The 23,248-nt window shown below is 45.0% G+C and overlaps 1 protein-coding gene across 2 annotated transcripts in view; it reads left to right on the top strand.

Moving 5' to 3' along the window:
• Rbm20 (RNA binding motif protein 20) overlaps positions 1 to 23,248 on the top strand; it is a 197,198-nt gene that overhangs the window by 148,382 nt on the left and 25,568 nt on the right. For both annotated transcript variants that reach the window (XM_021152190.3, XM_029472621.2), the window contains exons 5-8: positions 190 to 287; positions 14,818 to 14,961; positions 16,815 to 16,946; positions 22,804 to 22,883. In XM_021152190.3, coding sequence (XP_021007849.1) covers positions 190 to 287; positions 14,818 to 14,961; positions 16,815 to 16,946; positions 22,804 to 22,883 — 454 coding nt within the window. The remainder of the gene's footprint in view (positions 1 to 189; positions 288 to 14,817; positions 14,962 to 16,814; positions 16,947 to 22,803; positions 22,884 to 23,248) is intronic.

The raw sequence follows: 23,248 nt of genomic DNA, 5'->3' as shown, positions 1-23,248 counted from the left end.
GCAAGCACGTGCTACCATACCTGCTACTTCCTGTGAGTTCTCCGGACTGAATTCAGGTCCTCAGGCTTGCAAGGCAAGCATCGACCAGTCAGTCAAGCCACCTCCCCAAGTCATGAATTTTGAAGGTCAGGTTTGTGACTAGGTTCTTCTTCTTCTTCTTTTTTTAACCTGTTATTGATCATCATTCAGATTATACCTCAAATCTTGGAACATCATATGCAGCCATTCCAACGAGGGCCTTTGCTCAGTCAAACCCTGTGTTTCCTTCAGCTTCCTCTGGGACAAGCGTGAGTACGAAAGCTTTCGCCTCCGTTTTCCTCATTGTCCCCAAAGTGTTCATGTCATCTACACCTCTGCTGAGAGACGGATGCAGAGAAGGTTGGGGTGGAGCTGGGTCGTTGGGTCGTTCAAATAGTATCCCTAGACAGAGGCCAGGGGGTGCTTTATCCATCTTACTAGGACTGAAACACAGAAGAGATGCTCGGTGTTCCTTTACTACTGTCTGTCTGTCTGTTGCAAGAGGTCTCTCTGTGTGACCCTGCTTGGCCTGGTACTTACTGTGTAATCTAAGTTGGCCTCAACCTCATGTCAGTTCTGCCTGAGCCTCCCGAATGCTGGAATTATACCATGAGCTAGTGTTGAGCTTTCTGCAATAAGATCCTAAAATCAAAGACACTTACTGCCTAGCATTTCACAGTGGTTTTTTTTTGGGGGGGGAGCCACATGCTGTTATGTTTTAAAAGTTCTTATAAAAAAAATGTATTGCTTTGTGTGGTCGTGCACAGCTTTAATCCTAGCATTTGGGACCCTACAGCAGGCCTGTCCCTCTGAGTACAAAGCTAGCCTGATCTACACAGTGAGCTCCAAGTCAGCTAGTGCTACACAGTGAAACCCTGTCTTAGCATGTCCTATCTTACATTCTTTATGTATATGTCTGTCTGTGTCAGTGTAAGACATGTGCATGAGAAGTGCCCACAGAGGCCAGCAGGAGGCATCAGGTGAGCTGCCTGATATCAGTGCTGGGAACCAAACCCAGGTCCTCTGGGAGAGCCGGAAGTGCTCTTAGCCATGGGGCCATCCATCTCTTTAGCCCTTAAAATAATTTTTAATATTTTATTGCCATGGAGCCCTTTGGCTGAGAGTGTGATTCTAAAACTAGAACCAAAGAATGAAAGTGACCAGTACCACTGGGATGCTGACTGGGTTAGTTAACTGTGTGGAGGGCGAGGGGTGGGGCTGGGGTTATGTGTGTGTCCAGAGGCCAGCTTCTGGGAGTCAGTGCTCACCTTCTCCCTCCCTTGTTTCTGCTGCCATGCATTCTGGGCTAGCTAGCCTGTGAGCTTCAGTCATCTCCTGTCTCTACCTCCCTTCCTGACTGCAGAGAGCTAGGAGGCAGATGCAGGCTGCCACACCAGCTTTTTTTTTGTGTGGATTCCAAGGACCAACCTTGAGTTGTCACTACAGTGTTGCTAGCTGAGACATCTCCCTGGATGCGGCACTGGGTCTCATTTTCTGTCCTTCATTCATTTTCTCTGTAATAAGCTCTTTGATACTTGAAAAGCCTAAGGGTTCGGCTTCCTTTTTCTGGAGTTCTGACATCCTCTCTCAGCTTCTCATGTTTTTTTTGTTATTGCCCTCACGCCTGCCATCAAAACCTGCAGCAAAACAAATGTCCCTGGTCGAGCCCCGTCAGAGACGCCTGGTGAGCGGCTCAGCTGTGGCATCCTTCCCCTCTCCTCTCCCACGCTCTGCTGGGCAGGTCTCCACGTGCTGCCCTCTCCATGTCTGTATATTCATGGTGTTGAGTAGAAGCCCCTTAGGAAAGAGTGCTTATTTGGAAGTTCATATTTCAGTTAAAGTTAGTTTTGTGGTTTCTACCGTTTACTCTTAACCAGGCTGGGAGGAGGCTGGCCTGGGTGACAAGCAGTCTGGGGTCAGAGCCTGCACCCTGACGTCTCCTCGAGCTTTGGGTGTAAGATGAGAGCTGGTATCACTTGAGCCCTTTGGGGGCAATTAGAAAAGGCTGTGAGAGCCACGGGCAGGGCAGTTCTGAGTTTGCCCTACACATCATTCCTGCCCTCCAGCGTTGACCACTGAGCCTGTGGCCTTGGAGTCGGAGATCTAAATTCAGGTCTGAGTGCTGGGGCTGAGAGCTGTGTAGGCCACAGACGGATCATTTGACTTCTCTAAAACGCCATTCCTTTATGGATGGACATATGGACAGTAACTTTCCACATGATGAGTTTGAGAGGTAGGAGAAATTCTAAGTTTTCAGATGAGTAGTAACCTCTTTGTACTCTGCCTCACATCTTGGCATGTTACTCATGGCCTCCTAGCCTGGTGCCCAGGGCAGGGATGAGGCCATCCCACAGCGTGGGATAGCCCACCGAGTGTCTATCACCTACACGGATGGTGTCTGTGACAACGCTTTGCACACGGTCCTAACTAGTTACGACCCACGGAACTAACAACGGTTGTTACTGGGTAATAAATCCTTCGACCACTCTGTGCTAGCTGCGACTCTGCCCAGGCTTCTGGGCCAACGTTGTCCTTACACTGGTCTGCTTGTCGTATCTGCTTCTCTCTGGGTGATCTGAGGTTCCCGTGGAGGCCCTGTACAAGCCAGGCAAACACTAGCCATGTGATGATGAGCAGGGATGATGTCTCTGACATTCTGTGTTAACTCAAACGAATCCTAGGACCACTTCTCCTAAATGGTTAGAGGTGGGAAGCTTATAAAACACTATGCTTCTACATAGACAGCTGGTAGGAGATGGAGATCCCAGATGCCACAGACTACAGCTAACATGTCTGTTGTGTTTAATCTGTTCTTAGCCTTTCTGCAACATATGAGCTCATTTAGTCTTCCAGACAGCCCCACACATAGGTACTATTATTACCCTTATTGTATAGTTGAGAAACTGGGGCCAAGAGAGACTTGGTACCTCTCCTGAGGTAACAGTGCTGGAAAATGGAGGTGGTTTAAGGTTGAAGCAACCCAGGTCTGGGAGCCCTACACCTTGCCCTAGAGCCACAGAGCTCTGCCTCCAGGCTCTCAGAGGACTTCTCCTTACAGTGACTCTTTACCTTAGTAAATTTCTCTTCCTTCTCCCTACACTTCACCCCTAAGCTCCTCAGGAGGAGGAGGAGGAAGAGGGTAGAGGAGGAGAGGAGGAGGAAGAGGGAGCCAATGTTAGGTGTGACAGGGACCTGCCTAGCCGTGGGCAGCCATAGAACAAGGGAAAGATTCCAGGACTGTGGGACCCTGTGGTCCTTCTGCACTGCAGCACAGCTCCCAAGATGGACACAGGCATCCCGAGTGCTTCTTGTAGATCCCACGGGAGGGGAGAAGCTTCGTTTGACTGGTTTTATCATTACAAGCTTTATGACGTCATGCTGGCCACGTGAACCTCCTCGAGGATACGTGGGAGGTCAGGGACTCCCTCCAGGTCCTACATTACCAGTGTGCTATTATTCAGTGGAGTTCTTCTGCCTAGTGCCGGTGACCAGTTGGCCTGTTCTGGCGAGGGGAATCGAAGGCAGGCAGTTTCTCTCTCTGGGAAACCTGAAGTGTAAAAATGCTGAGACGAGAAGACAAGGTGAGCCTGCTGAGGAGCTGAACCTGCGGAGGAGCTGAGCTGCCATTGAAAACTATTTCACAGGCTCTGTGAAGGCTCAGGGCAGCCCCTCAGAGCAGTCATGGACTTCTGCCCCCTGCTTACAGAGACCTCCAAAGACAATGGGCTATGACGCATTTTTCTCTGAAGTCATGCCTTGGACTTGTACCGTGGTCTTTTCTTTCTGAGTCCATTGACGCAAGTCTTTCCAGGAACATACCCTGTTGAACAAGACCAGTAACCAAGACTCTGTCCCAGCGGGAGCACTATTGTTTGTGGACCACCACCAACAAAAACCCATTGCTACTCTGGAAGCTCCCTTTCTACGCAGGAGGACAAAGCGACACAGGGGCTGGAGGAGGGAGAGTGCAAAACATACCCAAAGTGCCACAAAATCTAAAACTGTCACAGAAGCCGGCTGCTGCTGCCGCAGCTGGGCTGAATCTGAACTGGCCTCGTCTCTGCTTGAGTCTCTCTTTCCCGTGTTTATTTTGATAGAGATGGGGCCTTGGAGAGACAGTTGCATGCCATGTTTGCTAGTGGCCTGTGATTTGTGTGTCCCCAGCCCCTGTCACTCTCTCTCTTCAGGGTCTCCAGGGATGGATGTTGCTTTTCACTTAGGCTGAGCTATTTGACAGAGCCATGGCTTCTCCTTGGCTGTCTGAGTCGTCATAAACAGAGTAATCAGGTTTCTACAAGGGCCGTCCAGACTCCTCGGGCTGTAAACAGGCTTCTCACACCCGCTGAAGACATATTTTCTCTGGGTGTAGCTGTAAGGCCATCCTGTAGGGTTCACAGTTATAGACATCATTTTAATTTTGCTTTCTTACCAACACCCTGTATCCCAGCGCCCATAAATCAGGAAACTGAGGCTGAGGAAAGCAGTTTGCAGATGGCCACAGGCATGGGTTGTCGCTCAGACTGCCAGCATTTCTAGAACGTTTATCTGTCCTGTCAGCCCTTCTGAATCCATGGCTCAGAGCATGGCTGTCCCCTGACATCTCTGTGCATGAGGATCTGTGTGGCCCACACTAACTGTCCCCTTCCTGTTTCTATCCTAGCTCTGTCATTGCTCCTGTTCTCTCAGCCCAGGCCACCAGCCTGCATTTTCATAGATTGATAGAAAAAAGACAGGAGAACTGAGTGGGCTTTATTTTCTGAATCTTAAATTTTCCTTTTAATAAATCTTCAATATTTTTTTCTTATTACAAAAGTAATACACCATGATGTAGAAAGAATTCTAACACACTTACACATATATATGATATATATATATATACATACATACATACACATACATATATCCTATTTTGTAGAGAAAACTGATGGCAAGCTAAATTTGCTACAACTTATATCTGCAGAATGTTCAACAAGAAAAGGTACTTTAAATGTCAGATCATGGTACACATTATATTTTACCATTTTTATTTTCTTTTTAAAAAAAATCTATATTTGACTTATTTTCCTTTTTCAGGTGTATGGGCCTTTTTCTTTCCTGCATGTGTGACTGTGTATCACATGCATACCCAGTGACCACATGAGGCCAGGAAAAGTGGGAGCCCCTGTAACAGCAGACAGTTGATGCTGGGAACCGAACCAGGTTCTCTGCAGGAATGGCCTGGGCTCTTAACCGATGAGCAATTTCTACAGCCTTGTTTTATTTTCTTTCTGAGATAGGGTCTCACTATGTAGCTTTGGCTGGACTGGAATTCACTATATAGACCAGGCTGGCCTTGAACTCGGAGAGATCCACCTGCCTCTGCCACCTGAGTGCTGGGATTAAAAGCCTATGATACCACACTCAGCCAGGCCTCCAGTTTTAACATTCTATGATTCTAAAGTTTACGGTGATAAAGTAGCTCAGAACAGCAGCAACTTAATAGCCACACACAAATGCTTGGCACAGGCAGAAGTGATTTACTTAAGTTAAACCTAGTATGCTCGATAAACTGTTTGAGAAAATCGATACAAACACCATCTGTGTCCACCCTCTACGTTAATTCAAGATACATAGCTCTGGAGTCCACACTTGGTTCTATCTGCATGTTCTGTTCAGAATCATCATTGTGAAGAATAAAAATTTGATCTCTCTCTCTCTCATTATGTGCCCTTAGCACACACACAATCAGCAGATTCCCAGACACTCAGCCATATGAGATGAGGACACCCACAGACATCCAGTTGGAGCCCCAAAACTGTTTACTGAAGGTGTCTGTAGCTGCAGGAAACACTTCTAGAGACTCCTCTTACCTACAGGCCTGCTGCCCTGAGCCACGTCCTTAGTATATTTCTGAGGTATTTGAACAGAATCTCTTTGTGCTCAGACCCAGAGCCTGTTTCTACCTGCACCAAAAGGCACTGAAAGGTCTCAGAACCTTCAGAGACAAGTCTGTTTGCTCTTTTCACCTTTCCACCCAGCTATAAAAGACTTGTGGGTAAGCTGAGAAGTCTGGGATCCAGCCTAAGAGCCATTAGGCAAAGGAGTAGCCCCAGCACGCTAGAATACACAGCCTGAGCCACTGATCCCACACGGGGCATCTGAGGTTAAGGCCTCCCCTAGCTGGGAAAGGGTGATTGTCCTTTGAGCTTGGTAATTAGGGCTTCAGTTACAGCCCTGACACCTTAGCTCTTTTAGGGATCTGACCTTGGGCTGGAAAGTCTCAAGAGCACCTGTCACATGTGTGTCTCCTGGGAGCTTAGCAGCAGAGCCTAGAGGTGGGTGTGAACTGAGCCCATCGGCACCTCACAGACAAAACTCAGGCTAGTGAGAGACGAGCATTTCCCTATGATCCATCTGTTTCTACTCCAGAACTCCTCTTAAAAGTTTTTGATGCTTTTTAATATATTTCAAACTAACAAACAAACAAACAAAAAAAAGCCATGAGGGACTCTTGTATGGCCAGGACTTAACTATATCTTTCTCTCTGGCCATTTATCTCACACTTATTTTCTTTGTCTCACGGTCTGTCTGTCTCTGTCTGTCTGGTGGCCATTTTCTTCCCTGAGTTGTCATTTAAGAATATCTTGAAGACACCGTTCATTTCGATTTCCTAAGAATATAGATATTCTCTCATATTATTCCAGCAATATTTTTCTTTTCTCAATCTAAGATCATCCTTCCATAGCAGGAGCAAGTGAGGAGACAAACGTTTATTTAGGTCGGGCATTATAGCAAAGCACATAATGTGCGGCATGCCATTTCATCTTCTCAGTAAGTCTGTGCAGTCAATTTTATTCTCCTGGATTTATAGACAAGCAAACCCTAGGAAAATCCAGTAAGTGGCTCACAGCGAGTTGCAGGGGTATAGATATAGGTTATCCCACTATCTTGCTCCTGGTGCCTGGTTTCAATTAAGCAAGTTCTAGGCATAAAAATATCCTCTAGAGAGACTCCGGAAACGTGTGTCTTCAGTGCATCTCAATGTATCATCTCAGCCTTTTCTGACACCACGGCAGCTGTCACTCTTAGAGCACAGCTGTATCTGCGTATCTGCGACACCATGAGGATGACATCAGCAACAGCATCGTGCCAAAATGTGAACTGGGCTGTAAACAGGAGTGACTAAACAGCTGATTACAGGGAGCCTAGGGACGCGCCATTCACTCACCCGTACACTGACCACACGGGGTGGAAAGACCCAGGTTTCCCTACCTTCGGTGGATCTTGCGCAGTTCCTACTACCCATAATGCAGTGGTTGCTGTATCCTCAGTTTGACTTTGCGCAGTTCCTGATACCCATAATGCAGTTCCTGATACCCATAATGCAGTGGTCCCCCTTATCCTCTGACTTTGAGCGGTTTCTACTACTTAAGGTCAACTGAGGTCTGAGAATATTAAATGGGAACGTAAAAATGATTCATTATCTAACCCTTTTTTAAACACTCCAGATTTTATCCCCCTACCGGTCCACCCTCTGACTGTTCCACATCCCATACCTCCTCCCCACTCCCCGTCCCATCTCCACGAGGATGTCCCCGCCCCCTAACCCCCTCCCCACCAGACCTCCCCAGTCCCTGGGGCCCCAAGTCTCTGAGGGTTAGGTGCGTCTTCTCTGACTGAGGCCAGACCTGGGAGTCCTCGGCTGTATATATGTGTCGGATGCCTCATGCCAGCTGGTGTGTGCTGCCTGGTTGTGGCTCAGTGTCTGAGAGATCTCAGGGGCCCAGGTTAGTTGAGACTGCTGGTCGTCTTATGGGGTCACCCTTCTCCTCAGTTTCTTCCAGCTTTTCCCTAATTCAACCACAGGGGTCACTAGCTTCTGTCCATTGGTTGGGTGTAAATATCTGCAACTGACTGAATAACCCCCTTTAATGGTTTTCTTTATTCTTTAAATATTTTTGTTGTTACACGCGTTTTCTCCTTTCTTGTCTCTGGAGGAAGTGAGTTTTCTGTCTTTGAAGCAACCCATATCATCTTGATTTTGACAGCTCCTCTTGCTCCCTCCATTTTACTCTACTATGGTTTCTTCTTTTCTGTGTGTATTCCTCTTTTCTCATAGGTTCATAGGTCAGCAGATATTTACAGAATCCTCTGCGACAGAAACCAGTGGTCGTGGGGAGAACACAGAAGAGCCACAAACACTCTTGTTCTTAGTGATCAAGTAGCCTTGTCAAGAAAGGGTGGGAAGGGCTTTAAACATCCAGCAAAGAGGATTTTTTATCATGGCCCCAGGACATTCTTGTTCACCGAGCAGTCAGTCATATGCAGACAGGCCAAGCAATGGCTACACCATCCTATTCATGGAACCCTCTCTGACGGACACTTCTTAAATCACCTGGACTCCCCAGAGCCCTTTCTGCTTTGATCCTGTAAAATGGTCCCCTGTCTCCCCCATTGTCTCAGTGCCTTCTCCTCTGTGGAATTTTTTTTTTAATAAAGCACTATGCTAATTGAACTTTTGATTTTCAAAATTTGGAGATATGGCTTTGATAGGAAAATCCCATCACTCAACATCAAGACAAAATCAGTTACTTCAGAAAGATTGTTTAATCAACACCCGGTTATTTGCGGCCAGGTCCCTTTAGAAGTACTTTCTCGAAACACTGCAGAGGTGTTCATTCCTGGTGACTCCACACCTCTGGCTGAACTTGAGTTGGTTCAGCATGTGAAATCAAGTGTAGTTCCAGAGAGAGACAGCATCCTGAGGATGGATGGTCAGTAGATGGGATTTGAGTTTCTTGTCTTCAAATTCCAATTTTACTGAATGTAAAAGCACTAAAGAGACCCTTCCCCAGTGACAACAAGGCCAATTAAAAGAACATGGCAAAACATTATAGAAGTCCATTGATTGGGTGCAAATATCTGCATCTGACTCTTTCAGCTACTTGTTGGGACTCTCAGAGGGCAGACATGATGGGCCCCTGTTTGTAAGCACACCATAGCATCAGTAATAGTGTCAGGCCTTGGAGCCTCCCGTTGAGCTAGATCCCAAGTTGAGGCTGTCACCAGACCTCCTTTTCCTCAGGGTCTTCTCCATTTTTGTTTCTGCAGTTCTTTTAGACAACAATTATGGGTCAGAGTTTTTGACTGTGGGATGGCAACCACATCCCTTCACTTGATGTCCTGTCTTTCTATTGGAGTTGGACTCTACAAGTTCTTCCCACTGTAGGGCATTTCATCCAAGGTCCCTCTCTTTGAGTCCCGAGAGTCTCTCACCGCCCAGGACTCTGGTACATTCTGGAGGGTCACCTCTCCCACCTTCTACCTCCCAAGGTTGCCTGTTTCCATTCTTTCTGCTGACCCTCAGGGCTTCAGTCCTTTTTTCCCCCACCCAATACCTGATCATGTTTCCCTCTTCCCCCCTTCCCTTTCCCACCCAGGATCCTCCCTCCCCCACCTCCTGTGATTGCTTTATTCTCCCTCCCAAGTGGGATTGAAGCATACTTACTTGGCTTGTTAAACTTTTTGAGTTCTGTGGATTATATCCTGGGTATTCTGTACTTTTGTTTTTTGGTTTTTTTTGTTTGTTTGTTTTGGCTAATATCCACTTATTAGTGAGGACATGCCACGCATGTCCTTTGCATCTGAGTTACCTCACTCAGGATGATATTTTTTTAGTTCCATCCATTTGCCTGCAAAACTCAGGATTTCCTTGTTCTTAATAGCTGACTAGTATTCCATTGTGTAAATGAACCACAGTTTCTGTATCCATTCTTCTGTTGTGGGACATCTGGGTTGTTTCCAGCTATCACAAACATAGTGGAACACGTGCCCCTGTGGGATGGTGGGGCATCTTTTGGGTATATTCCCAAGAGGGGTATAGCTGGGTCTTCAGGTAGGACTATTTCCAATTTTCTGAGGAATCTCCAGATTGATTTCCAGAGTGGTTTTACCAGTTTGCAATCCCACCAGCAATGGAGGAGTGTTCCTCTTTCTCCACATCCTCTTCAACATGTGCTGTCTCATGAGGTTTTGATCTTAGCCATTCTGATTGGTGTAAGGTGGAATCTCAGGGTCATTTTGGTTTGCATTTCTCTGATCACTAAGGAATTTGAACATTTCTTTAAGTGCTTCTCAGCCTTTCAAGATTCCTCTGTTGTGAACTCGGTTTAGTTCTATACCCCATTTTTTGATTGGGTCATTTGGTATTTTGGTGGTTAGCTTCTTGAGTTCTTTATATATTTTGCATATTAGTCTCTATCAGATGTGGGGTTAGTGGAGATTTTTTTCCCAATGTGTAGGTTGCCAATTTGTCTTATTGACTATGTCCTTTGCCTTACAGAAGGTTTCCAGTTTCATAAGGTCCCATTTATCAATTCTTGATCTTAGATCATGAGCCATTGGAGTTCTATTTCCCCTTGTGCCAATGAATTCCAGGCTCTTTCCCACTTTCTCTTCTATTAGATTCAGTGTATCTGATTTTATGTTGAGGTCCTTGATCCACTTGGACTTGAGTTTTGTGCAGGTGACAAAATATGGATCTATTTTCATTCTCCTACATACAGACTGCCAGTTAGACCAGCACCACTTATTGAAGATGCTTTCTTTTTTTCTATTGTGTCTTTTTGGCTTCCTTGTCAAAGATCAAGTGTGAGTAAGTATGTGGTTTTATTTCTGGGTCTTAAATTCTGTTCCACTGATCAAGACTTCTGTCTCTGTACCAATACCATGCAGTTTTTATTGGAAAGATCAGAAATTAAAGGCCCATACCTAAACATAATAAAAGCAATTTACTGCGAACCAACAGCTAATATAAAATTAAATAGGGAGATACTTGAAGCAATCCTACCAAAATTGGGGAAAAGACAAGGATGCCCACTCTCCCCATATCTATTCAATATAACAGTCAAAGTTCTAGCTAGAACAATAAGACAACAAAAAGAGACCACAGGAATACAAATTGGCAAAGAAGAGGTCAAGGTATCACTATGTGCAGATGATATGATAGTATGCACAAGTGACCCCAAAAATTGTACCAGAGAACTTATACAGCTGATAAACAACTTTAGCAAAGTGGCTGGTTATAAAATTAACTCAAATAAATCAGTAGCCTTCCTTTATACAAATAATAAGCAGGCTAAGAAAGAAATTAGGGAAATACCTCCCTTCACAATAGCCACAAATAATATAAAATATCTTGGGGTAACTCTAACCAAACAAGTGAAAGACCTGCATGACAAGAACTTCAAGTCTCCTGAGAAAGAAACGGAGGAAGACCTCAGAAGATGGAGAGATCGCCCATGCTTGTGGATTGACAGGATTAACATAGTACAATTGGCCGTCCTACCAAAGGCAATCTACAGACTCAACACAATCCCCATCAAATTCCCAACACCATTCTTCAAAGACATGGAAAGACCCAATTCTCAAATTCATCTGGAAAGGCAAAAAAACCCAGAACCGCGAAAACCGTTCTTAACAATAAAAGAACAGCTGAGGCATCAGCATCCCTGACCTCAAGCTTTATTGCAGAGCAATGGTGATACTCTTAACTTTTAAGTAGCTTTTACTATGATGTATTGTTATGCTTGTTCTGGTTTATAAGTAATTATTGTTAATCCTTTATTATGTCCATCTTATAAATTGAGCTTGATCATAGGTTTGTATGTGAAGGAAGAACTAGCACACACAGGATTTGGTATTATTTGTGGTTTAGGGAATTCACTGAGGGCCTGCAGATAGGGGAAGGTCTACTCTGTCATTAACTCCAAAGGTCATTTAGGGCTAATTAGCAAACCCACTCTGGGCATTGCCATATAGCATCCTATTGCTTGATCAAAAGCACTTGGCAGTGGCCAGGGCTCTTGGAGATCAAACTTGATTCTACTACTCAGGGACCTCGCCCCTCCCTCTGCCCATCCCTCTCTCTTCTCCTTAAGATTTTTGATAGGGAATAGGGCCATGTTTATTTAAGTTGTTTCAAGTATGGAGCAGTAATACTGAATGCTTCACTTTTTTTTTTTTTAAATGAGTCAAACATGGCTTGAGTCTAAATTGTATGTCATATCTACAAAAGAGATAGTAAAGAATGTAAGCTGGAGTTTTCTAAAGAAGTAATCAGCAAAAGAATTTAATTTATGGAAAAACATTTTGTCTTTCTGTATAGGATTATATACTTGACAGTATAGGACTTATCACACACTCTGAAATGAGGCAACCCTGAACAAACCATGAATACAGGGCTTCTCAAGGTTTTATCTCATGGCTCGCTTAGAAAATGATGGACTGAGAGGTCAGCCATTAGAGGTCTACAGCCTCCAGGCTGGAAAAGTCAGTATCTTGGTACCTCTAAACCCTGTGTGTGGTTCACTGGTTGGAAAGTTCAAATTGAGATTATTAACTAGAAGAATATTAATCTCTCATAGCTTCTAAAGAGTCAATAAAAATCCATTTCTGTTTCTGACTAGAGTTTGGTAAGGAGTTCGAGGATTGAATCTTTAAAATGTGAGCACTTACGATGAATTAATTTCAGTGCTGTGGATGTGAAAGTCTGTCCCATGAATAGGTCTTAGGTGACAGGCAGTTTGGGGGGTTGTTCCTGGAGGAGGAGGTGTTCTGTTTATTCTGCTGGGTTCAGATAAGGGTCTTAAATCATCGTTTCAGGCCAGTGAACACAATGCAAGGGAAGCTGGTTGTCGTGCCTGGTCACTAGGCAACCGGACAGGCTGGGAGAGGGATTGCTCAGAGTCACCCTGCATGTCTGGCTACAGTGCAGTCCAAGCACACGTTACTGAGGCGATCTGCAACCATGTCACATGGGGCAGAAATGTGCGGTTGCTAGAGCTGGCCAGGCAGAGTTCCCAGGCTTCACCTTCCTTGTAATAAACTCAGGGAACCGGCTGCTTTCCACAGTCAGCTGCATCTTTACTCAGATCACCACAGTGGGAGGGAGGATCCCGGTCTTTCATTGGCCCTCACTACAGAGAGGCTCAGTCTTTGCTGCCCAGGCTCAGTCAGACTCTCCTAGGTTGTGGAGAGTCCTGGCACTTGGGTGGGGCTGGGGGCTGGGGTAGGGAAAGTCTGTGCGCCTCTGAGCCAAGGAATCAGTGTTCTACTTTGCGAAAGTGCTTGACTTCTGGATGCTGTTGGAGGGAGGAGTGGAGATGCAGCCCCTGAAGCTGCTCTAATTCCAGGTGGAACCATAAAAGGAAATGATAATTGAGTCTAATTGTCCTCAGCCCAGAGGAGACAAATGAGGGCTTTTCTTGGTAGTACTCCTAAGTGCCAGCTCTTGTTAGGGATGAGACCTGAAACACTCCCTTTCTGTTACCTCAGCAGGACTCAGGCCATAATTAGATGCTGAAATTCACTTTGTAGTAGAAAGTGATAAGTGCTAATGTTGGCTGTGGCACTGGACTGCTTTCCCAGGTCTCCCGGGTCGGGTCGGGTAGGGTCGGTTGGTGTGTGCTTCCTAATTGCTGAGCTCTGAGAGATTACAGATGATTACAGTTTGAGCGAAGCTAGGCTTCCTGCAGCAGCTTGAGTTAGACCCAGGTCCTGGCTTGCAAGCTTCGATCTTTACATCTGCCTTCAGATCTGTCTGGTGGGGCTCAGAACCCCCAAATTTGACCCGGACAGCCCTTTTTATTTACTGAGTGTATCTGGCTCCCGAACAAGTTTTTGTTTGAAGAAAAGATCCCAAGGCTGGAAATGTTTTGAAAAACCATTGCCATAAGCCACAGGTTGGTGCCATGAATATCTGCACCCATATTTGGTATCCAAAATCCTTTCTTTCATCTTTTCTTCATTTAATTGAATTTTTTTTTAAAGTGTAAGTCTAACAATATAAGGAGTATCTCTAACAGGTCCAGCATGTCTGCCCTTGCTCCCTGTCCTGCTCTGTTTCTCTGAGAGTAACCAGCCTTGACAGGTTGATACCTGCTCTGCACATTTCTCTCCTTGTTGATAATCTTTTAAAAATTTCACTGCAAATAAATCACAGAATCCAAACATTTAATGTTGTAGAAGTGAGGCCAATTTACTCTTATGTTCCCATCAGTCACCGCTAATACTTAACAAAAAAAACTCTTATGTTCCTATCAGTCACTGCTAATAAGTAACAAAAAATGTACAGTACTTGTTTTCTCTTATTTTCATATAATTTTGCCTTCCAAAAAAACCAACATTATAGTATGTATGCTAACTGGTGACCTGTTTTTCACCTGACAATTTGTCTTTAAAAAAATCCATACCAACACACTGGCTTCCTTCTAGTGCCTGTGAAGTTTTCCACTATATACTCGCACCATCATTTACCTAGGTGGTCCCCAATTGTTGGACACGCAGGCTATTTCCAGAACATTTTGCCACCCTATAAATTATTTAGTAAATATCATGTCACCGGTATACCTTTAAACTTACTTAGTTGTTTATTTTTATTAGGCAGTCTTCCAAAAGCAGGCTCCCGGGATCAGAACCTATATATATTTTAAGTTTTGTTTTGTTTTGTTTTTTAATATTGAGAAAACATTTTCAAAGGGTGTCAACACACAACTCCCACTAGCTGTGTATGGATATACATAATTTCTTAGATGTTCCCCAGCCCTGAATATTACTACTTGTTGGAAATATGAATCCCTTTGTAGTTAGAAGGCATAAAGCTGTCATTGTGTGTGCATCTGTGAGTGTGTTTCTTTTCTGCATTGGTTTTTATAAATGACCGTTTCCCATTATCTGGAGGAAGACGGCCATTCAGAATATCTGGGGATGGGTAGAGAAAGATGTCCTTTGAAGACTCAGCCCTGCTCTTTGTCCTACCAGTTTGCAGCACAGAGGAAAGGCTCTGGACGGGTGGTGCACATCTGCAATCTCCCGGAGGGCAGCTGCACGGAGAATGACGTCATTAACCTGGGGCTGCCCTTTGGCAAGGTCACTAATTACATCCTCATGAAGTCAACTAATCAGGTAGGCCTTACACAGTCCCTCTGTGGGATTTGTAGTGAGCTGCGTGGTGGTGAAAGGAGACTGGAGACATCTTTTTAAATATAAGGAGGTGAAGCACCGTTGGCTTCTCTGGCAAGCAAGGCACGGGAGGTTTCATGTTGGGACTGTGGTCTTTCATCCTCGGGTTCTACAATCCCTGCTTGTGCTGGGGGGAATATAGGCCCTTGTGACTTGCGTGGAAGGGGAGGTGACATTCTTCTATGGGGTGCTCCTTAGCATAGGAAAGTTAATTGGCCTCCAAAGAGGAGTTGACAGACTCCGAATCATTGCTGTGCTATGGATCTCTTGAGCTAAAGCTACAGTTCTGGTTGCTAAGCTGAAGACTTCTGATTGCCTGGGTGGGGGACCAGCTCAGAACTGCCTGGGAAGAGATATTTTAACCTGTCCTTGGTGTCCGTGTGAGGTTACCTAACAGGAGACCATAGGGGATTTGATAGAGGCCTACTGAGTGTGAGATCACCTGAGGAAGGTGTTGGGTGTCTTATCCAATGAATCTCAGCCATATACATTCATATACATCATTACATATATATCATATACATATACACCCACATATACACATATATGTATTATACATTTAAAAAAAAAAAAAAAACAGGATCTCTCACTGAACCTGGAGCAGGCAGTTTGTTCCTGAAATCCTCCAGGTCTCTGCCTCTCCACAGCACCGGGGTTACCTTTCCCACGGTGCAGGGATCTGAACTCAGGTCCTCATGTTTGTGCAGCCAGCACTCTTATCCACTGACCCACCTCTCCAGCCCCACAGTCTTCATTCCAGTAGCTGATTTTACTTTATAAAAGCTAAACATCAGGAAGACAAGAAGTCCTCTCCCCAGTGTAGCTGTGAGCTCTAGAACTCGAAGCCCCAGGGGATCACGGGTGTTCTCCATCCCTCCTTCTGGATGGAGATAGATAGGTTGTTCCTTGTGTGTTTTTCTCAGGGGCTCTATGTTGGGTAAACCAAACAGACTGAGAAACTCTAACAGCTTTGGTTTTGCACCAAGAGCTGCTGGGTAAACAGACAAGTCCATTAGAACAGTCTATTAGAAAGCGCATACATGCATTGAATAGAAAAGCCCATTTCCCTGTGTTATCAGAACAGTTAAAGGAAGAGGGAAAGTTGTCCTGTCAGTGTGGTCAGGAGCCTCTTTTCTCCAAGCCACAAACAGCCTGGACATCCTTTGAGCCTAGGGGCTTATAAGCCTCTGTGCTTTCAGATGTATTTCTTTTTAATGAGACAAATGGGAGCCCAGCTTAGGCCCTGGGCTTTTGCTTCGGTCTCCTGACGTTACCACCACCACATGGCAACCCACAGCCACATGTGCAAGAGCCCACGTGGGAATTGTGAGTTAATGGGCCACCCTATCCATCCCAAATAGCCTTCCACGGGATGATGTAACTCAAGATGGACATACATAATTAAGAAGACTGTTTGGTAACCATGGAAACCAGGATGGGAGCCATCCTGTAATGAGCTCTCTTGGTGACATTAATAAAAAGTTCTCTTTGAACGCATGGGATCAAAGAGCTGATTTTTTTTCTTTTTATTGAGCTATAAACCAGATCCTCTTAAGTGCACAAAGTATACTTGCGTTCATCGTACAGCTCCATTAATTTTTCTAACACATGTAACCCATATAATTAACAGCCAGGTCAAGATAAAGGACATTTCCAGAATAGCAGGTTTTCCAGTCCGCTCCCCACCCTTACTCTCTTAAGGACTCGAACTCGCAACTCCGCTTGTTCCCGTTGATTATGTCACCATGGAATCCTCCCGGACCCTGATCTCCCGTCTGTCTTCCTCTCCTCCCTAGGCTTTCTTGGAGATGGCTTACACAGAAGCCGCCCAGGCTATGGTCCAGTACTACCAAGAAAAGCCTGCGCTTATCAATGGCGAGAAGTTACTCATCCGCATGTCCACGAGATACAAGGAATTGCAGCTGAAGGTACAGCGTCCTTTCACTCAGTCATTCAACAACCCCTCCTGCTTGTCAGGGATGCTGGGGAAGGAGACTGTATAGAGCAAAGCAAAGCTTAGTCACTGCTCTTGCAGGTATCACTGAGAAATGGGAATGACAGTACGGCGAGAAAAGTGCTCATTGACAGGAGGGTCTGGGAAGAGTTGGGCGAGGGAAGGGTACAATCAACATACATACATGAAATTCTCAATAAATTAATAAAATATATACAAAAACTTTCATTGAGGTAAGTACAAGAGGAAAGGGATGCTGAAGACTGACTGGGAGCTAGGGAGATTCTGGAGGGAAAGGTGTTTTAGTTTGATGAGGATAATCCTATCCTTGAAGGCAACTTCTGGGGGCATTCAAATGACTGATAACTTTTTCTTCTCTATTCCCCTTGGTCTCTTATTCTCTTCCATCCTCCACAGGTATCTGATATACCTATGGTATATACTCCATAGGTATCTGATATACCTATGGCATATACTCCATAGGTATCTGATATATCTATGATATATGCTCCATAGGTATCTGATATATCTATGGTATATACTCCATAGGTATATATCTGTGGTGTATACTCCATAGGTATCTGATATACCTATGGCATATACTCCATAGGTATCTGATATATCTATGATATATGCTCCATAGGTATCTGATATATCTATGGTATATACTCCATAGGTATATATCTGTGGTGTATACTCCATAGGTATCTGATATACCTATGGTATATACTCCATAAGTATCTGATATATCTATGGTATATACTCCATAGGTATCTTATCTCATATATACTTCCTTCTAAGCAATACTTGGCTGGCTGGACCACTCTCAGAACTAAGATGCATTCAGTCAGTTCCAACATGGGATTTGGTTGTTTAGTTTGTTCTACATCCTTCTTTTCCTTTTCTCTTAAGGAGTTAGTATAATCTATATAGAATTAATAATTAGCAGTCTACTACTCACATTGAGTCAGATCTCATACACCTCATGAAAGCACCACAAAAGTTAAGCAGTAAGAAATGGACAACGCACAGAAGGACAGGCCTCCATGCTCAGCTTGCTCTCCTTGCTCTGAGAATAATCAATTCTGTGTCTTTTCTTTATGTTCATGTCACCCTAGACGGTGGAGTTTAGCTTTGCCCATCTTTAAACATTACATGGAGGGAATCACACTGCCTCCTTCTCTTTCCTGTTCAACATTTTATCTTCCATGTCTACTTTCATTGCTCTATAAAAAGTGACATGACTCTGCCTGTTGTTCATCCTATGGCTAAAGGGCTCTGGTTGATTCAGTTTGGGCAGACTAAGGTCAATGCTAATCTGCTCGTCTAACGTGCTAAGATAGTAGAAATGCACACAGGCATCTAACCAGGTGAGGAATGAATCACTAGGGTTGGATTTGCTAGGCAGGCTCACCTCAATTCTAGTGAGTTCTTCCCAAAGTGCTTTGTCACAGCAAAGCATTCTCCTTATAGCATAGAAGGATTCGAGTGGTCCCTGTTTTTGCTAACCTTAGTTTGTCTGACTTTCTAACTTGGCCCTGAAACGGGTGCACTGTCCTGGTTTGTCACAGCCTTGTTGGTTATTTTCCTGATGAATTATAAGGTTGAGTATTTTTTTCCCTTATGGTTACTGCCTCTGGTTTTCTTGGTGGGCGATTCCTTCCCAAGCCTGTGGTTTTCTGTAGATTATGTCTTCTTGCTGATTTGCTGTTCTTGGAACTGGAGCATCGGTGCGCTTGGGCTTATTATAATCATTGTCACATTGTGTTTAAACCTACCCTCTGATTTTATTTAGGCTTTCTACTGCTCCACCTAATATGATATATTTTTTTCCTGACTCATTTGCATCTTTACTTAGGGTTCAATTTGTTCACAGCTAACAGCCCTTAATCTGTCCTTAGTCTTGAGGGTTGACGTCAGGAGACAAAGGTTAAGTAGTTGCTCGTGGCAAGTCAGCATATTCAGAGCTGGGTATTATATCAGCCACTTACCCCAATCCCCTCCCCAGTCCCCTCTCTGCTCTGCTAGCAATAAGCCTCTGCAGTTCCTTCCCAACAGCCCTGCTTCAGGCCCAGCCTGGATTGTCTTTCTCTGTAATTAAAGCATCAGACAGAAGAAAAGCCCCACCCTGTTCTGTACCTAGCCAGTTCCCGTTTTCCCCCAGGGGCTGGAATGAAATTTCTGCACTGAGTTTCCCAGTGCAGCTTGGGCTTCCAGATGAAGTGTTATAAGGTTCTAATTAGGACGAACAACAGTAGTTCCTTGAAGTACCAAGGCCTAGTAACACTCTGCGGAGGGCGACAGTTAAGGGGATGGGAGTTACGGTTAAAGATGTCATGTAGCACAAGGCATCCAGCAGATGGCCACTGAGTCACACTGTGGGTGGGCAGCTGAGCTGACACCATGAGCATGGAAGGAACAAGTGTGTGAAGAGCTTCACTGGATGGGAGGAGGGATATAAAAACAGGACCAACAAAGGTGACGCTTGGTTGGAAAATGATCACACCATCCAAGGCTCCACCCCTCTCTGCTTTGAGCTGACTTGCTTAACCTCTGTGAACCTTGGTTCTGAGATCAGGTCAGAGTATACTTGAGCTCTTTGGTTTAAAATTTTTTTTTCCCATGCATTTTCTTTCCAGTCTGACAATCACTATCCTGTGAGTGTGCAGGGTGCATAATCATAGTAATTACAAGACTACACCGTAATATATACCTTTAATTGAGTCCTGCTACTCTGAGGCAAGTAAGGTATTAAGCACTTTCCATACATTATCTACTTTAATCTTGACGTCAGTCCTGCCAGACAGGTATTGTAATCTTAATTTTACAGATGAACATACAGAGTCTAGTAGAAGTTCCCCAGCTTGCCCAAGATCATAGTTACTGGATGATCCATGATGAAACCTAAGACTGTTTGTTGGCTGGGTGTGGTGGTGCTTGCCTTTAGCCCCAGCACTGGAGAGGTAAAGACAGGCAAATGTCTATACATTCAAGACCAGGCTGGCCTTGTTTTTGTGAGTTCCAAGCCAGCCAGGGATACCCAGTGAGACCCTGTCTTAATAACACCAACGACGAAACAAATAAACCAACAAACAAAACACAAACATTGACAACAAACAGCAAACAAACAAACCTGGAGACTACATTGAGTTTGCACCAAATATGGTTATCTTTTTAAATATTGCAATATTAAGTTTTCCACATGAAAACAAAACAAAAAAGGCAGAGAACTCAGGTAGTTTTTTGTTCACAGTCCCCCCAGGCAGGACACTGTAAAGACAGTGTGCAGACAGAGCCTTTCCAAGTTCAGGGTACATGCAAGTCACCAGGGATCCTGCAGGTCTGGGCAAGGCTGTGATTCTGCATTTCTACCAAGGCTCCAACAGATGCTGTCCCTCCTGGTCGTAAGAGTGCACTTTTAGTGGCAAAGACCTAGAACGTACTGTTTTCTGACCTTTGGTGTGGGGTTTCTGGTCCTCGTGTTGTCATAATGTCCCTCTGGGTCGCTGTGACCATCAGCATATTCCAAGTGTGTAGTAATGGGTTTTATATCCCCTACCCTGACATGAATCAGCCCAGACTCTCTCTGCATGTAACAGAGGCTTGTGGTAATCCCACCTGTTGATGTAGGTGACAGAAAGGGTTCCTTGGCTCCGGTGAATGCAAAGTGAAGGAGCAGTTGGCTGTGGGGACCCAAATGACATCATCAACATGATGTTCTCTGCTCTCTGCTTTCTGCTGTCTACTGCTTTGTTTTCTGTGTGCTTGGTGGGACAGCCTTTAGCAGACCCGGGCTCTCTCCTCTAGATGGCATGGCAGCCCTCTTCAGCTCTACCTTCAGATTCCACAGAAAAGAGAGCCAGACTTTCTCCTGTAGCTCCCACAAAACATCTGGCCATTGTTCTCGTTAGACTACTTCAGCCCATGTGCCCATCCCTGAACCGGTTTCTGTGGCCAATGGAAGGCTGCGGTTTGGTTGGTTTGTAGGGTGGGAGAATTAGCTGTACAGAGAGGGTGTTTCCAGGAAGAAACCAAATGAAAAGAGGCCTACAGGCTGGGAAACCCAGCTGTGTCAGAAACAACTGGACCTGCGTCGACAGAGCCTGGTTTGGATGGATTGCAGACTCATATAGAAGATTCGAGTTTAGACACTCACCCTGTTTTAGGAGCAGCACGATGTACTGAGAGAGAAAGCTGCCTGGTGTACTACTAGATAGTTGTTGATTGGCTTCACTGTCCTCATAAAACAGAGGGAGAGATGCGACATCTGAGATTTGCTCCAACATAGATTTTGAAGGTTGAGAAAAGGAGGTCAGAACACATGCCTCAAGATTAGGCTGATTCACTATGCATTCATTCTTCATTGTTGCACATTCAACTTTTCCTATAATAACAAGGTACCCCAAACTTCGTCATAGTCTGATTTTGTTATTTTTTTTTACCTCCACTTTTCTGGCATAATGACAGCATTGGGACACCTTCACTCTGGAGGAGAGAAGCTCTTGGTGATCCATTCGCTGGATGCCTCTGTCCCTGACACTGGTTACCCAGTCACCTCTTGCCTGCTGTCTCACAAGGCTACCTTCTTCTTCTTTCCTGGGTTTGAAAGGAGCAACTGGGAAGGCATTAAGTTCCAGAAAAGTAGAATACATCAACCTCTAAGAATCCTTTTATTAAATAAAGCCCTTGTTCAACTCACTCTGGGAATTGTACTGTGTTCCGAAAGGTTGCCCGGAATGGGGGCATATTCTTTAGCTTCTGCCTGCTTCCACTGTTCCAGTATAAGCCACAGACTTGAAGCCTGGGATTGGCCTCCTGCATGACACATGTCTTGCCACATAGATTTGATTGATCCTGGCAGCTCCTTCAGTGTTCCCTGGCTCCATTGTCTGTCATGCATTAGCTGCAGAAAGCAGCAACCAACTTCAGAGGGAAGGCAGAAAGACTACTACAGCTCTGGCTAGGGTGGGCAAAACGTTCTGGGCAGGAGCTTTCTTCTCAGTCCTAGCCCAGTCTTGGCCTCATTCCGAGGCTTGTGGAGAGTTGACAAGACATATTCTGGGTAGCCTGGTTACTTGTATGTGACATTGCATAAGCTTATAACTTTCTGCTGAATATAATAAGGGCTATCTGCCCAAGGTATGAAGTACTCTTTGGGGTAGATCACCCAACCAATGCTGAATCCCTAGGTCTGGGTCCTCCCTTTTTCACAGCTCAGGATCAGAGTCACAGTCTTCTCTTTGTCCTTTCTTTTGTGTCATGATCTGATGGTGATCCCTCCATGGCTTGAACATTTTCTGTCCTTTCCCCGTGTCCGTGCAGGCCGTCCTCCATTCTTAGCTTTACTAGGTGCCCCACCCCCCTCCCAGCCCCCAGACCTTAGCAAAACAGCAGTCATGCCTTGCTGAGAGCGCAGAATTGTAGTCTCTGTCCACTTGACCTGGGTTTCCCAGAATAAGATACGTGATGCTCTCTGGTGTCTGGATGGCTCTGGAGGTCACTGTAAGTTACATAGAAAGAAGAGCAAAAGAACAGTTGATTGGGCTTCTTAGTAAAGTGGTCTGGCAACATTTGGCATGGATGATTGAGAGTTTTTAGGTTTTTTTTTTTTTAAATATCTGCTTTATTAAGATATAACTCACATGCCTTGCTCTCTGGACCCTCAACCCTACCCTGGTGTTCATTATGTTCACACTCCTTATCTTTTGGATCAACCCTTTTATCTTTCCCGCAGAATGCATCATTTCCCCCTTTGATGGACTGGCAGCGAACAAGGCAGGTCATAGCTGATGCTTACGGTGTTGTCTAATGATCTCTTTGACTTTACCTAGAAACCTGGGAAAAATGTGGCTGCTATCATCCAGGACATCCACTCCCAGAGGGAGAGGGACATGCTCCGGGAAGCTGACAGGTGAGGCTCTGGGTCTTACAGAGGCCTGGAGGTTAAAACACCTTCTAGCTTCTTGTTCTTCGGGGGGGGGGGTGTCTTAGTTAGGGTTTCTATTGCTGCAGTGAAACACCATCACTGAAAGCCATTTAGGGAGGGAAGGGTTTATTTCACTCACGCTTATCTGTTAGAGTTTATCAGCCAAAGTGGCTAGGGCAAGAACTTGGTAACGGGGCAAGAACTCATTAACAGGGCAAGAACTCTTTAACAAGGCAGGAATTTGGAGGCAGGAAGTAATGCAGAGGCCATGGAGGGGTGCTGCTTACTGACTTGTTCCCCATGGCTTGCTCAGCCTGCTTTTTTGTTGAACCCAGGGTCACCAGCCCAGA

The sequence above is a fragment of the Mus caroli genome, unplaced genomic scaffold, assembly GCF_978045245.1.
Source record: "Mus caroli unplaced genomic scaffold, Mus_caroli_1 scaffold_20, whole genome shotgun sequence".
Lineage (NCBI taxonomy): Eukaryota > Metazoa > Chordata > Mammalia > Rodentia > Muridae > Mus > Mus caroli.
Note: the sequence above shows the minus strand (reverse complement) of the source record. Positions and strands in the feature narration are given on the sequence as shown.